Raw genomic sequence first — 17,047 nt, 5'->3', positions numbered from 1 at the left:
ATATGTTCTATTCTTTATAATATAATAAATATGTTTATACTGTAAGAAATATATATGTCATATATATATTAGGAATTGAATCCAGGGCCTTTGCACTGAGCTATACCCTCAGGCCTTTTTTATTTTTTATTTTGAGATAAGTTCTCACTAAGTCACTAAGTAACCCAGGCCATTCTCAATCTTGTGAACCTCCTGCCTCAGCCTCTCACAGTACTGGGATATTAGGGTTGTGCCACTGTACTCAGCTAATAAGATACTTTTTTATGTATAAAGCTTTATAGATATCTAATTTTCAATGCTGGATTTCTGGAAAACAATTTGCTGATATGTATCATGAGTCTTAAACATGTTCATATCCTAAGAAACACTTTTAAATGGAGACAAGTATTTTTGTTCAGGATTATTTACTATCACATTATTCATAATAGGAAAACTTTAGAAATAGAAGAAAAATCTTCTGTTTGAGTAAATTGCATAGTCATTTTAGATACATAACTGTGAAAACTTTTGAGAAAAGACTTGAGATACATGAGAAAGTGGCCATAATAACATTGACTCAGAGAATAATGTGAAGCTATATATACCATGTAGAAGAACCCTACATATAATACATAAATGCAGAGGGAACAGGCTCAAGAAAGGTCAGCATAGGGGCTAAGGATTTAGCTCAGTGGTGCCACCGCCTGCCTTGCAAGCACAAAGACCCAAGTTCGAGTCCTATTACCAAAAAAAAAAAATGTCAGTATATTGTCACTATTTTTATCTGGTTGTTGATTTATGTAAAATTAACTTTCCTATATTTCTTTGTATTTTTCAAATTTTTAAAATTGGGACAAAATTATATTTTTTAAATGTCAAAATCATTTTTCTTTCATTCCTACCCCATTCTTTGTTCCCAAATCTCCTGACTAGATGCCTAGAGTCTGATGTATTTGCCAGGGGAAAACATCATTCATCTTTCATTCCATGGTTATAGACCTGCTAGGAATACTCTTGGTACTTGCTCACATTAAAGTGTACTTCCTGAGTTAGTGACTGAAAGCACAACTTTTACCCTAGAAGGGAAGAAACATCATGTCAGGTAAAATAAGAAAGAAAAAATAGATGAAAGGTTGCTAGGGAAAAGAAGGCCAGTGTCACTTGCTTCATAATTTTCTTAGGCCAGTCAGCCTTGTTCAGACATTTCTATTCTGACAGTCTGAAGAGGCAGCTTAGTCACGGTGCTGCCACAGTCACTGAAACTTACAGCTTGCTTCCAGCAAAAGCTTTATCAACGTCTTTAGCATGAAACAAACAAAAAAGGTTAATAAATGCCTTACTGTAACATGAATTTATAGTGTAAAAACTATGGAATAATTACAAATGAATAGATGGAAAAAGAGGTAGATTCCTTTTGGGGGCATTTTTCAGCATCCTTTTGGTGCTAGAGAAAGAAAAATGCTCAGATGTTTGACTTATAGAAGACAATTATGTAAAGCCCATAATAATTAAATGGGAATGATAACCAGGGCTGTCTAACTGCTAACTGTAGAGAATGTGGTAAAGATAAAGAAGTTGCTGCAAGGTTAAGGATATGAACTCAGAGGTAATATCTATCAAGTGATTACTCCATATAAAGTAACTCCAATATTATTCATTAATTCATTTTTTTCATTTAATTCTCACAACACTGTAAAGTAGCTATTACACCCAGTTTATTAAATAGAAAGTGAACACACAGAAGCAACTCATTAAAGACAGTTCAATGGATAGAACTTACCAAAGGCTAGGGTCTGCTTTTCTCTAACAGGGAGATGACTGTTGACAGAGATGGTACCAAATTGCAGAAAGCTATGATGTTGAAGAAAAAATGAAAAGCATGAAATTAACATATGTGTGGAGCAGAGTAATGTTGCACAAACATTGTGGTTTTAGTGCTAGGTCAAATGTAATAAGATATCTCATATTTTTTAGTTTTTATTTTTTTCTATTTTGTGGCCTCTTTCTGTGCTGATTAGATCTTGGTTCCAAGTCCATTTCTTTCACTAGCCAATAAGGAGCTTAGAGTATGTTTATTTAATATCTTAGATATCAACTCTCAAGCACATTCCATCTCTAAATTAAAAGAATATAGGCCAAATCTGTAGAATAAGGGGCAGACAGCTAGTAGCAAAGCCACAGAGAGCCCAGAAATCACCTCTGTTCATTTGCCCTTGAATTATCTCTCTCAATTTTCTTTCCTTCATGAACATTAAAATCCTTTCAAATTAAGTTTTTAAGTTACTTGGTCAAAGCTAGATATAACCAAATCCAATCCCAAGAAATTAGATATATTTATTTATTAACTTCTATAAGTTAATAATAGTTCATCCAAACTGAAGATCTGGAGTATAATGCACTTTGGTCAATGAGATGAGAAAAAGTGAGAGGTTCTAATAATAATGTTATGTTATTTAATTTGAATATTTAGGAAATATAAAAAATTTTCTGTTAAGGGCACTATTTTTGAACTTTAACTGTGCTAGCATCTCCATTTAATGTCCAATTAATTTTTACACCAGTGTAATTGAGCACAGCACAGTGATATTGCTTTAATGTGCTGCTTGTTTCTTCTTACCTTGTTTGTTTAAAATTTTGTTAATATGTTCATGCAGTTTGTGCAGTTTAGAATAATCTTGAGAGGTGGCTACATGTATATACCACATCCTGTTTCTGTTGTTTTTCTTTCTTTTTTTTTTTTTCAGCTTTAATTGAGTTTATTGGTACATTTTAGGGATACAGTACAGTTACATTCATTGTTGGGATCTTGTACCTCTACATGACAAGTCTTGATTCTCATTTTTTCCCCTTACCCCTGCCCTCCCTTCACCCCCTTCTCCCCTCCCCATCTACAAACACTTTATTTCCATCTTTTCATTATCTCACATTTTTTTCTTTTCCCTTATTACCCTTCCCCTACCCATCCCACCTTCCCTACACCTTTAGCTCCTTTCTTCCCATTTGTTTTTCTTTGATCCTCTTCCCCTTCCCTCCCCTTCTCTCTTTGCTTCTCCAATTCCCCTATGTTTCTTTCTACCTTGTGATAGCAAGTTGTTTTCTCAGATGTCTGAAAAATGTGATGAAAAAGAAATCCTTCCTTGACAATGTGATAAGAATAATTAATTTAAAACTCTGACAAATGTTTGAGCTCTCTATCATTAAGTATATTTAATCAAAAAAGCCAACTTTGAGGGAGCAAAAGCAAACACCAGTTAAGTTTAATTTATTCAGCAGTTATCAGGAACTGCACAGAGTCTGAAATTTCACCCTACTTACAGTTGGAAAGAAAGCCTGCTTTCTTGCATGCTGGCAAAAGACACAAGACTCCAGAGTCAGAACAAAGGTCTTCATTACATCAAAAGCAGTAGCTAGTATTCTTATAATCCTCAGCAAAGATGTCCAGTAACAGGGATTGTCCTTCCCAAAAGCAATGTAGTCAAAATATTAAATTAAGTAACAACTATATCATTGTTAGAGTCTATATAATTCAATTTCTGATTTATATAGCTTATACAATTGATTTCATTTTTCCCAGTTATCTACATTGAAGAAAAACCTGAACCATATCTCTGTTTTCTAATTTTCCATTATTATACATACAAACATCCTTAATATTAATTAGGGAATAAATTTAGAGCTTAGTCAACTCTTGTGTTGTCTGCTTTTCTTTTTCCCACTTCAGTTCTGGGAATTATGCACAGGGCTTTGCAAATGCTGGGAAGCACTGTACTATGGAGCTATATCTGGAGACTTTTTGTCTACTTTTGTTACATAGTGGGAAGTATTTTTAACTTGAAGAGTTGATTTCTCTACAACTTTATAGTTGTTGATATCAAAAATATGTTCAGAATAATTAAAAGGAAATAATTCTTATTTATTCCAACAGATGGAATCACCACTTATATATGTTATGATTTTACTTTTGAACATGTTGGAATTTTCTTCAGGAATGGCATATGATAAAGGTAAGCATCTGACTATTCTTTTCTTTTTCCTACTCGAGAGTTCTCATTTATATCCTTTCTCATTTAAAGTTAAATGTTAGTAAGTCTTCTTTACCTTATCTGGTCCATACATTTCTAATAACATCATTTGAAACTATTGTTACTAAGTTGTATGTACAAAAGACAAAATATTTACCACTCACTGTAGTATTTAATCATTTATAAGACAGAATATTGAATATTAAAAGAAGATTTTATATTTGCAAAACTTTAAGTATTTGAAGACAGATATTTTAAAATTCTTTCATCTGTGAATGGTTTTAGGTAGAATGAATTGTAAACTGAATTATCACACTAGTAGACTGAGATTGAGGAGAATTTTCTGAAAGTAATATACAAACTGAATTAGTCAACAGGACTTTTATGGCAGAAAAACGTTATAAAAACGCAAGACAAATCCACTCCTATTTGTGCATATTTTTTAGATTCTGCAGCATCTTGGAATGGGGCCTGGAACATAGTATTATTGACTGGACGGATGGATAGAAGGATTCAGACATCATCTATTCACAGATGTGTTGCTGAGTTACAAAAGTTCTGGGATGACCTGGCTTTAGTTCCTACATTCTTCTAGAGAATATATGACACATGCATGGGTCTATTCCAAGACGGGAGAGTCACAGACTTCAGAGATTTCAGAGAAAGGAGTGGTTCCTTCCAGCTGTAGGGAAGGGGGTTGTCAGGAAACACTGTACAAAAAAGAACAATCCATTAGGCCCCCAAATGAGTAATATGTGCATACGCATATATGGAGAAGAGTATTCGACAAGACAACATCAGGGTGCATGTGAGCATTACGGAGATAGGAAGTCACAGACCACATGAAAGGATCAGTAAATAGTTCACTTTGACAAGAATGAAAGGATACAAGTAAAATATTCTTGAAATATGGAAAGCTGGTTCATATCACAGAGATATTTAACATTCCTTAGAATGTCAGGCAAAGGAGTTTGAGCTTTAATTTGTCAATGTTGGGAAGTTATTTAGGATTACTAGGTAGCAGAGTAACATAGCATAGCTATAGTTTACATTAATATGGCAGCCTCAGAGAGGGAACATTTTTCCTCTGTTAGATTTTGTGGCTAGGCCTATGAATTGAGCGAGAGACAGATGAATAGAAGAAAAAACATGATTAATGTTTTTGCATAACATAGTGGGCTTCATGGAAAGAAATAAAATACCAAAAGAAGTAATTAGACCTGGGGGTTGCATAGTATCTCAACAAAGCAGTAAATTGGGATTTTAATGGGAAAGTTACCAGGAAATAAATATACACATATTAGTGGAAGATAAGGTTTATTTTGTAAATGTGTTTGTACAGACTCACCTCTGTGTCAGCTCTTCATATCTGGCGATAGAGAAGCTAAAGGTAGAGCACATTTCTCATGGGAAATTTATATTCTGCTTTTTAGGTGGTAGATAACAGTGCTCTCCCATCCCTGCACCTGCTGTTTCTCAGTTGCTTTCATGTTGAAATGCTTGATATGTCAAAGAGGCTTATTTAGGGTGTGGCATGTTCTGAAACCCTAACACATCATACATTATGTAAAATGTATTTGTGGAGAAAGACAAAGGCATTTTTCTGCTTCTAGCTTCAACTTCATTGCTATAATTTAACTATGAATAATAAATGAGTTTTATAAATAACACTGTTTCTATAAATTTGGCTCAGAGTACTTTTTCCTCTTCTTTCGGAGAAGACATTCCCTCAGCAGTTATGACTTGTACGTTTTCCCTTTATGCCATGATTTATGTTAAAGTAATCATACCTTTAAAATGTAACTTCTCTGGTGTATCTTTCCTTTAATGGCTCATGATTTTTTTCTTGTTTTTATTTTGTTGTTTAAAACAATCTAACAAACTCTATCATCTGAGAATTTCTAGGAAAAGGGATCCTTGTAGGCAAAAGTACAGAAATTGGGAATTCCTTCTGTCTCTTGCCACAATATCTCCTATGGCTTTTCCTGACTCTATTTTTTTTAACATTCAAGCTCAAAGGAGCTCGGTGATATGACCCAATAATTCATGAAATGATACCAAAGTGCAGGAAACCAACCAATCAGTTTCACTGAGACCAACATTATAAAAAGATTCTATTTGAACTAGATCTTAAGATGAGTTAAAATTTGAGACACAGAATGGCAGTAGAGAGAAATCCATTATCATTTTAGAGAGGTTGGAGTGTAGATTTTGTACAGGATAGTTTGAAAAAGGAGCTTCACTGTTGAAAGATTATCTGGCAGAAGAGAAAAAGATTGTTAGGGAAAGACTTGCTTCCCATCTGACTTGCTGTTGTGATTAGCCATATGTGACCTTTGAGCTCAGTCACCCTTACTCTTGGTTCCTCTTCTTTCAAAGGGGACAGTGGTACAGAAAGCACATAGTATTGTGGTAATGTCATAATATGACATGTTAAACCAGTAGCTGGCTCAATGTATGTTTTTCAAAGGAATTAGTTTCCTTCTGCTTATCTTCTTTCCATACAAGGACTTTATTCATTAGATAATGAGGTATAGTGAAGATTTTTAAACAGAGGACTGATTTGGACCATAGAATCAAATGTAGCTTTAAAAAACAAGTCTGGTAGCACTGTCAAGGATGGGCAAAATGAATGCCTCTGTGAGCTGAAAATGGTTGAAGCCTGTTAACACTATCACTGCCACATATAGTTTAAGCATTGGTAGTATAATGGTGAGCATAGCTGCCTTCCAAATATAGTTTAAGCCACATTTATGAAACTTCCACAGATATATTTATGCATAGAATTTTAAGAATAGCATTGAAATCATAATGTTGTACCAATAGAATGAATGATATGAAATTATGAAGTAAATTTATTTTTATCTGCTATTCATTCATTCTTTTGAGAACAGTTCTCCCTGTGTAGTCCAGGCTCACCCACAACTTGCTGTGTAGCTCATGCTTGAACTCATACTTGAAACCCACCTGCTAGAATTGTAGGCAAATGCTGCCACATGTAGCCTTACTTTCTATTTAAATCCAGTCCTTGACTTGCTTCTTCCTATGTCCTTCTCTGAGTATTTGGTCCCAAGACTTTTTTGGTTACAATTCAAACCATTCTCCAAGCACTTAAAACTTCAAAACACAGTTTTGCATTGTAATTGTTATAATTAAAAAGGACTAGGATGTAGCTCAGTGTTAAAGCCCTGTGTTCAACCCAGCACTAATATATATACTTCCATATATGTATGTATATTTGCATCATGGTTTAACATGTGGTATATTTAAATCTTAATACTACAGCCTGACCTTCCTTTATTGGAAATCATTTTTTTAAACAGAAGATTTAGATTTATCTATAGTAAAATGAAATTAAAACATATAACTATATTCTTATTCTTGAAAAATAATATTCATCAGTTTGAAAAATATGGTACTTTTAATGGAAATTCATCCATCTATAACTAAAATATTCATTATTTTGTTTTATGTAGATGTTATGGAGAAACATTTTGCTTGTTCTAACCAAGGGCTCCCCAAAACTAATGAAATAATGAAGTTGCTTCTTTCCTCAAAAAATTTGGTAAGGTTCTTTAATAGCATTTCTCATGACCTTTCACATGTCTTTTAAATCCATGTGTAAAACCAGTAACACTGTACTCCTTTCAGATTTGAGAAGATGAATTCTATATAATCGTTTGTATACTTTCTAGACCTTGACCACTTAATTCAGGTAGAACTTCATTTAGCCATTGAGTACCTTGAGTGGTTTTGCTTTGTTGTTGTTTTAAAATGATGCCTCCTCCTCCTTTTTTTTTAAAGATCAACTATAACAAATTTTTATGGAGCTTATTTATCCTTATTTATCCAAAGTTTGACAAATTTAAGCTGTTAGAGAAATAAAATTGCCTCACATGGCCTTGAGAAAGAATCCATACTGAAGTTGTCATTTTGGGTAAGGGATGATATAATCCTTTGATTCAAATAATAAGATATTTCTTTTAAAAACACACAACAAAATAAAATACAGCATTAAGAAAGCCATGTAGAAAATCCTCAACAAAATATTAGCAAATAGAATGCAACACATTATAAAAAAACACACCATCAAGTGGGTTTCATCCCAGAGATGCAAGGATGGTTGAACAAACCTAAGTCTCTAAGTGTAATACATCACATAAAGAGGAGTAAGGTAAAAAACCATGTGGTCATATCAGTGGAAAACAGAAGAGACTTTCCACAAAATCCAATACCCCTTCACGATAAAAATCCTGAAGGAAACAGGAATTGATATATCATACCTGAATATGAAAAAGGCTATTTATGACAAATAAATAGGCAGCATCATACTAAATGGAGAAAAACTAAAAGCAGGGCCAGGGATTTAGCTCAATGGTTCTACCACCTGCCTCACAAGTGCAAGGTCCTAAATTCGATCTGAAAAAAAAAAAAAGAAAGAAAAGCATCCCCCCTAAAATCAGGGACAAAACAAGGATGTCCACTATCAGTTCTATTATTCAACATAGTATTTGAAATATTAGCCAAAGCAAGTAGACAAGAGAAAGAAATAAATAGATACACATAGGAAATGAATGACTCAAATTATTGTTATTTAAAGATGACATGATACTCTAAATAGAAGACCCAAAGAACGCCACCAAAAATTCTTAGAATTAATAACCAACTTCAGCAAAGCAGCACAATGTAAGAATCTTTCTTCCTTCCTTCTCTTTTTTTTTTTTTTTTTTTTTTTTTTTTTGGTACTGGGGATCAAACTCAGGACCTTGCACTTGCAAGGCAGGTGGTGGAACCACTGAGCAAAATCTCTGACCCTCTAAGACTCTGTCTTATTCCAGAAAGAATGGTAATCCTCAAGAAATCAAAGAATAACAAATCCTAATATGGCTTTGGTGAAAAAAGGAACCCCTTCACTGTTGGTGGGAAGGTAAACTAGCACAACCATTATGAAAATAGGTATGGAGATTTCTCAACGAATCGAAATTAGAAATTTTTAAAAAAGAGAGAGAGATAAGGGACCAGGAATTTAGTTCAGTGGTTCCGCTGCCTGCTTCACAAGCGCAAGGTTCCGAGTCCGATCCCCGGTACCACAAAAAGAAAAAAGAAAAAAGAAATTCCATACAACCTAGATATTCCTCTGCTAGGAATCTTCCCCAAAGAGTTTAAGTCATCATACTGCAGCAATATATGCATACCAATGTTTATAACAGCACAATTCGTAGTAGCTAAATCCTGGAAGCAGCCTGTATAACCATCAACTGATGACTGGATAAAGAAAATGCTGTGTCAATATATAATGGAATAATACTCAGGTATAAAGAATGACAGATTTGAGACATTGGTAGGAAAATGGCTGTTGGAAAATACAATACTGAAATAAATAAATTAGACCCATAAGTTTAAATACCATATTGTATCTCTCATTTGAGTAAGGCAAAGTACAAACAAAGAAAATGAGGATGCATAGAAAGGGACAAGGGGACAGATCTTGTCCAATAGTGAAGTGGTCCAAGGGAACAAGGGTTAAATGTAAGGAGGAGGGGAAGGGGAAGTGAGAGGAATAATGACACATAATGTACAGGGTCCTAATAACTCAAATCAATGTAAACTTTACATGCCATAACATAAGCTAAGACAAATAATATCGACAAGTCTGTAAAAAGTGATAAGGGACAGAGTAAGAGGATGGAGAAAAAAGAAAGGGGAAGGGGTTATAAAAAACTGTAATATGTACATATAATCATTCCCAAGGGGACTATAAACTGTGTGAATTGCAAACTCAAGCTAATTAAATAAAATTTTTAAAGATAACCATGCTGCAAATTTGAACAAACATAGGAGTTAATAAAAACACACAAATTGTTTAAAAATCTATAAATATAATAAAAACAAACTACTCCACAATTACAAATACATTTATCTCTAAATCTGCTTTAATTTAGACTTCAATTGCTTCTTGATACGCCACATATATTTAACTTTTTTATTTACAACTATTGTGAAGTACATACCCTTTAAGTAAAAAAAAATCCTTATTTTTGGATTATATATTATAGAAAAATAATAAGCCTTAGAGAAAGACCTATAAAGCTGAGATCAGATCTTGGACTTGCTAATTAGTGATCTGTGTGTACTTGGGCAGGTTACCTAACTTCCCCAGCCAATTTTTTCCTCCATGTTTTTTTTTTATTTTGTTATATTGTCTTATGTAGTAGTGGAGTTTGAACCCAGGTCCTTCACACTGAGCTACATCCCCAACCATTTTTATTTTTTATGTTGAGAGAAGGTCTAGCTAAATTGCTAAATTGCCAGAGCTGTGCTCAAACTTGCAGTCCTCCTGCCTCAGCCTCCTAGAGAACTGGGATTATAGGTATGCACCACAATGGGATTATAAGTGTGCACCGTGCCCGGTTCTGTCAGTGTTTTATTCTTGAAAAGGGAATTATAGCCAGGAACTGTGGCACGTACTTTTAATCCCTCTCTTTAGGAAGCTGAAGCAGGAGGATCACAAGTTCAAGGCCAGCCTGGGCAATTTAGCAAAATTCTGTCTCAAAATAAAAAACAAAAAGGACTGAGGGTGTAGCTCAGTGATAAAGTGCTTGCTTAAGCATGCCTGCTTCAATCACCAGTCCTAGAAAAAAAAAGTTGTGTGTAGGAGGTGAGATATAACCAAAGTGTTTAATTGTGTCAGGTGTGTGTGTCTGTGTGTGTTAGACACTTTTCAAAGTTTCATTATGTTCATAATGACATTTAATCTTCACAATTGATTTTCCCTGAGGTAATTAAGTACTATTGTCCTTTTTCCAGATGACCCATTAAACATCACAAACTCCTGTGCTCCCAATCTCCCTCTTCTACTTTATTCATATAATTGATTCTGTATTTATTTTACTTGTAACTTTTCTTCTATCCATCTACCAATTCACGCTCCACTCCATCTATCAATTTGTCTCCCTGCAAATCCCCATTAAAATGTAAGTTGCATGATGGCAGGAATTTTTTCTATTTTATTCACTTCTCTATTCCCAGTACCTATAACACTCGCATAATGAAGGGTAAGTAAATGTTTTTGGAATGAATGGCTTTCCCCACTTTTTAGGTAGGGAAACTTAGATAAGGAAATTACCCAAAGTGCTCTTAATTACAAGAACTGAGAGTTAAAATAAAGTTTTTAGTATCTCTCTCATGTAAGTTTTTAGTAAAATCTTCCATTAATGATTGCTGCATTTTCACATATGCTAGCAATAGTCAATAAAAATGTAAGCTTTGCTTTACATATTTGCTTCCTCTTTTATTTAAATACAAAATAACTTTAATAGTACAAGCTTTCAAAAACTTAATGCAAAATAGCAACTTTAAAAAAAATCATAATTCCTACGTGTGCAGGCGTGGGGTTCTGATTTTATCCTTATTAAATATAAAAACTTTCTTAATGTTTTATGACAGAAAAGGTTATAATAAGGATGAATTGAAACTTTATGACAATCTCGTAATAGGTTACTGAGTTCTACAAGTTTGCTTTGGAAAAACTTTTTTTTCATCTAGCTAGAGGTGGAATTACTAACGGTAGCAGCCTTCACAGCATTTACTTTTCACAGATTCCTCCTCACTTTTACATTAATATCATATGCTTCTCTCCACCAAACTGTCATTACTTGTTTGTTTTATCTTTCTCTTTCCTAAAGCAAATCCAGTGTTTTTTCCAAACGGAGAATGAACATGTTTCCAAGGAAACGCTAAGTACATTCACATCTGGAGGACTTGCTCCTACCTTGGAAATCATAAATAGTACATATCATGGCATCTTCCACTTCAATTTAACTTTGGTAATTATGCTTTATTTAATTCTGTGATATGTTTACATAAGTATACTCTTCCTTATAGGGTGTGTTTTTGAAGACAAGTAATTCGTTGCTATTATAATATAGAGGTTCCACCACCTGCCTCACAAGCAGAAGGACCCGAGTTCGATCTCCGGTACCCCCCCCCAAAAAAAAACCCAACCAAAATATTGCAATACAGATACATACACGTGATTTATATATGTTTTAAATTCAAAAATATATTATACTTTTTGCTTTAACTAACCACATTTTTCAAAAAATTAGAAGAAAAATACAATTTTTAATATATACTTATTTACAATTTCTATTACTCTTCATTCCTCTTAGATATAGATTGCCTCTGGTATCAAACTTATTTAAGCATTTTACAGTACAGATCTTCTGACAATTAATTTCTTTTTCCCCTGAAAATGTCTTTATTTGACCTTCATTTTAAAACTTTAATAAGATATAATTTACATACCATACAGTTCACCTGTTTAACATGTATAATCCATTGCTGCTTTTTTCTTTTTTCTGTACCAGGGATCAAACTCAGGACCTTGTGACAGTGAGGCAGGCGTAGTGCCGCTGACCTAAATCCCCAGGCTGATTCATTGCTTTTTAGCATGTTCATACACTTCATTTATGCAATCGTTCCTACTATGTAATTCCAGAATACTTCATCACTCCAAAGAACAACTCAAAGTCATTAGGACACACGCTTTCCATTCTACCTCTATTCCCCAGCCCTAGGCAACTACTATTCTACTTTATTTCTCTACAAATTTGCTTATTCTGAGCACTTCATGTAAATGAAACATAATATGTAATATTTATGACCACAACTTTCAGGTTACATAGTATATTCAAGGTCCATCCATGTTGTGGCATTTATCAGTACTACATTCCTTTTTCTGGCTGAATAATGTTCCATTGTATAGACATCACATTTATTTATCTCTTCATCAGTTGATCAACATTTGCGTTATTTCGAGTTTGGGGCTATTATAAATAATGCTGCTATGAGCATTTGTGGATGTGTTTGGGTGGAAATGTTTTCATTTCTCTGGGCACAATGCTCTATTTAACTTTTTGAGAACTACCAGATTGCTTTCAAAAATGATTGTATTACTTTACATTCCTACCTATGTTATTAGAGTTCCAGTGTCTCCACATTCTCACCAACACTTGCTATGTCTTTTTTGTTACAGTCATTCTAGTAGATATGAAGAACTCTCTCACGATTTTGAATTGTATTTTTCAAATAACAAATGATGCTGATTATCATTTCGTATCATCCCATATGAATATCTTCTTTGGGGAAATAGCTTTTTTTTTTCAGACAGGGTCTTACAGTGTAGTTCAGGGTGACCTTGAACTCACTTTGTATCCCAGGCTGGTCTCAAATTCATGGTGATCCTCCTGCCTCAGCCTCTCAAGTGTGGTGATTACAGGCATACACTACTCTAAGCCTAGAAATAGCTATTTAGATTCTTTGTCCATTTTTAATTTGAGTGGTCTTCTTATTGTTGAATTCCAAATGTTCTTTATATATTCTGGGTAGAAGTCCCATACCAGATGTGATTTGCAAAAATCTTCTTCCATTCTGTGAGTTGCCTTTTCACTTTCTTGATAGTGTGTTTGATATGGGAAAGTTTCTCCCTTGCACTTTTGAGTCATGTGTAGAAAATTCTCACTTGATCCAAAGTCAGAAAAATTTACCTGCATGTTTTCTCTCAGGAGCTCAATAGTTTTAGCTTTTACCTTTAAGTTTCTATCCATTTTGAGTTTTTATATACTGTACAATAGGAGATGGGAATCTATATTCATTATTTGCATTAGATATCCACCTTTCCTTGTACTATTTGTTGAAAATATTATTTCATTAATGAATTGTTTGACATCTTTGTTGAAAGTCAGCTGACTATAAATGTGAAGGTTTGTTTCTGTGTTCTCAATTATATTGCATTGATCTATGTGTTTATTTTTATGCTACTACATGTTGTCTTAATATGGTTGCTTTGGGTTAAGTTATGAAACAAGGAAGCATGAATTCTCTGACTTTGTTCTTCTTTTTCAGAATTGTTTTTGCTAGTCTTGGTCCCTGAGTTTCCATATGATTTTTTTTTTTTGTACTGAGGATCATACTCAAGGCCTTGTGCTTGTGAGGCAGGTGGCAGCACAACTGAGTAAATCCCAAGCCCTCCATATGAATTTTAGGATAAGCTTGTAAATTTCTTCAAAGTAATCTGCTGGGATTCTGATGAGATTTTGTTGAATCTATAGATAAATTTAGGTATGCTCCCATCTTAATAACATTAAGTCTTTCAAACTATGAATACAAGTTGTCTTTCCACATATTTTGATCTTCTTTAATTTTTTTCAACAATATTTTGTTTCAAGAGTATAAACTGTATGCATCTTCTGTCAAATTTATTCCTAATAGTAAACCTTTTTATCTATCTTGTATCCTGTAGCCATGCTGGACTCACATATGAGTTGTAAGAGATTTTTAGTAGTTACCTGAATTTTTGAAAAATATTTTTGTCAGATCTACAATTTCTGATTGACTTCATTTTCTTTCAGAATTTTGAATATGTTATTCTAATGTTGCCTGACACCATTGTTTTGAAAAAAAAGTTAACTGTTGATTTTATTATTGTCCCATTTTTGTGCCATTTTTTTTCTAGATACTGTTAAGATTTTCTCTTTGTACTTACTCAGTTGAAGCTCTCTGAGCTTCCTGAATTGCAAATTCACCAAATTTGGAAAGCCTTATGCCAGTATTTCTCTAACATTTTTCCACCCATTTTTCTGTCTCTCCTTTGAATCCAATTATACATATTTTGGAACACATTATATTATCTCACAAGTCTATAAAACTTTATTTTTTATGAATTATTTCCCTCTTTTTAAAATTTATTTTTAATTGATATGTTAAATTCATTAAAATTTCATATATTAATGGGTTACCATGTAGTATAGGTGCATATCTTGTGTAACGTTTAAATCAGATTAAATATATTGTGTCCTCAAGAATTTATCATTTCCTTATGATGAGAGCATTCAAAATACTTTTTCCTCATTTTTTAAATAAATAGTATATTATCGTTACCTATAGTCACCCTAACATGTCCCTCTTTTTAATATTTGGTAGTTTTAACTGCTATATCTTTAAACTCGCTTATTGTTTCTTTTTACATCTCCATTCTGCAGTTTAATCTGTTAAACAAATATGTTATAATGCTTGTCAGTCTTATTATTTCTGTTTGTTTGTTTTTCTGTGTTGGGATTCCCTTGTTAGAACATCTTCCTAAGCCAATGTACACTTTCATAATAAATTCTTTGAAGTCATTTCTGGTATCTACATTCTGACTCAATTTAGTGTCTACCCTTTATTCCTGAGTATCAGTTACATTTTCGTGTCTCTTTTTATATCTTGTCACTTTGGATTCAAAAGTGGACACTAAAGATAATATGTTGTAGCAACTCTAGATTCTATTTTGTTCTTGTTATTCTAAAAGGCAGATAATTTAACTTGGCAAAATCTGCAAACTGTTTTATAGTTTCAATATCTCTGATATCTCTGCCAATTCTTTTAGCTTCCACTGCTTTTTTAGACTTGGTACTCTAGGGGTATCTTCTGCACCTGTGTAGCATGAGGATTTGGACACAGTTTTTATATAAATCTTAGAGCTCACCATTCTTGGAGATCTCTTGCTCCTTGGATTTTTCTCTTAAATTTCCAATGCTCTGCCATCCATGTTTTGTCTCTGATTATTAAGCAGTAGTACTTCAGCTTCATGCTACCAGAGATTGATTGTGTGGTAATCCATTATGTGGCTAAATTATTGTACACAGCTGATTAACTTTTTTATCATTTCCAATCTTATGTTATTCCCAACCATGATTCAAACATATTCTTGAATTACATTATTTTACTTATATATAATGTAGAAAAAACCTAACAACTAGATAAAACGTATACGTGCTTTTGTTTAATTCTTTTTTAAGAGAGAGAGTAGAGATGGGTGTAGTGGTGTACACTTGCAATCCCACCATTCTGGGAGGCTGAGGCAGGAGGATTAAATTTCAAACCCAGCCTGGGCAATTTAGTAACTCAACAAGACCCTGTCCCAAAATTTTTTCAAAAACATTAAAGACTGGGGGTGTGGTTCAGTGTAAAGACCCTGGGTTCAATCCCCCAATACAGAAAAAAAATGACATGTAGAACATGCCAAAATAAACATTACTATGAACATTGTAAAATATTGTTTTCTGATGTCTTCTTCATTCAAGTTGAATGATCGGATTTTCTGGTTAATTGATATTCCGAGAGAAAATATCACAAGTAACACAGGTAAGACTGACTAAATTTATTCTCTTACTCATGGGTCTAAATTTACCAAGTAAAAATATTTATTGTAGTTTAAAGACTAGTCATTACCCCATGTAAATATCCTATGTAGAATGTAGGACATACTAAAAATTTATTTCTTATTTATCTGAAATTTAAGTTTACCTGGACATATGTATTTTATCTGGCAATCTTACAGGTTGATTGTTCTGACATACATAAAATTTATATTATCCTTTATTTAAAGAAAACTAATTTTTTAGAAGTTGAAAATTATAGTATTGAGTATTATAAATTTTACTAAAGTTAAATCAACCTTAAAGTGTTATAGGCTATAATGTGCAATGTATTATTTTATTAGGGACTTTACTATTAAATGTTATGTGGCAGTATAGAATTATATACTGTGTATACTCAGAAAGAAAGGAGGAAAGTCAAGTTTCAAATTTTCAAGTATTAAGCTAATAGACAAAGTTAAATTTTTAGGCATAAGCTGTAGTCCCATAGGTTAAAGATGATGAAAGATTTGTTGTTTTAATATGGTATATGCAAGAAAGAAAAACTTCACTTAAGGAAAAAAAAATTTTTTTCACTCATGGATTCCAAAGACAAATGCAGCCATACTGTAAGAAGGAATCAGAAATAACAAATAGAAAGAACTCAGGAAAGACTGGGTTCCCTGTCTTCTCTATCTTTTCTGTAAATCCACATTTATTTTTGTTTCTTTGCAGATTGGCATTCTAAAACTCTCTCGCTATTGTTGAATTTTTATTTATTTTTCCTAAGGGCCACCCCAAATTGCAAAGTCTCAGGAGAATATCCTTATCCTCAGATCTATTCATGAGCCAATTAAAAATGGCAGG

The 17,047-nt window shown here is 33.3% G+C and overlaps 1 protein-coding gene across 1 annotated transcript in view; it reads left to right on the top strand.

Annotated features, from left to right (window-relative positions):
* Catsperb (cation channel sperm associated auxiliary subunit beta) overlaps positions 1-17,047 on the top strand; it is a 100,332-nt gene that overhangs the window by 691 nt on the left and 82,594 nt on the right. Inside the window, exons 2-5 of the mRNA XM_010616311.1 lie at positions 3,905-3,983; positions 7,478-7,566; positions 11,687-11,827; positions 16,127-16,187. Coding sequence (XP_010614613.1) covers positions 3,905-3,983; positions 7,478-7,566; positions 11,687-11,827; positions 16,127-16,187 — 370 coding nt within the window. The remainder of the gene's footprint in view (positions 1-3,904; positions 3,984-7,477; positions 7,567-11,686; positions 11,828-16,126; positions 16,188-17,047) is intronic.

This window comes from Fukomys damarensis, unplaced genomic scaffold (genome assembly GCF_012274545.1).
Source record: "Fukomys damarensis isolate Sample0158 unplaced genomic scaffold, DMR_v1.0_HiC HiC_scaffold_21, whole genome shotgun sequence".
In the NCBI taxonomy this organism is placed as follows: domain Eukaryota; kingdom Metazoa; phylum Chordata; class Mammalia; order Rodentia; family Bathyergidae; genus Fukomys; species Fukomys damarensis.
Note: the sequence above shows the minus strand (reverse complement) of the source record. Positions and strands in the feature narration are given on the sequence as shown.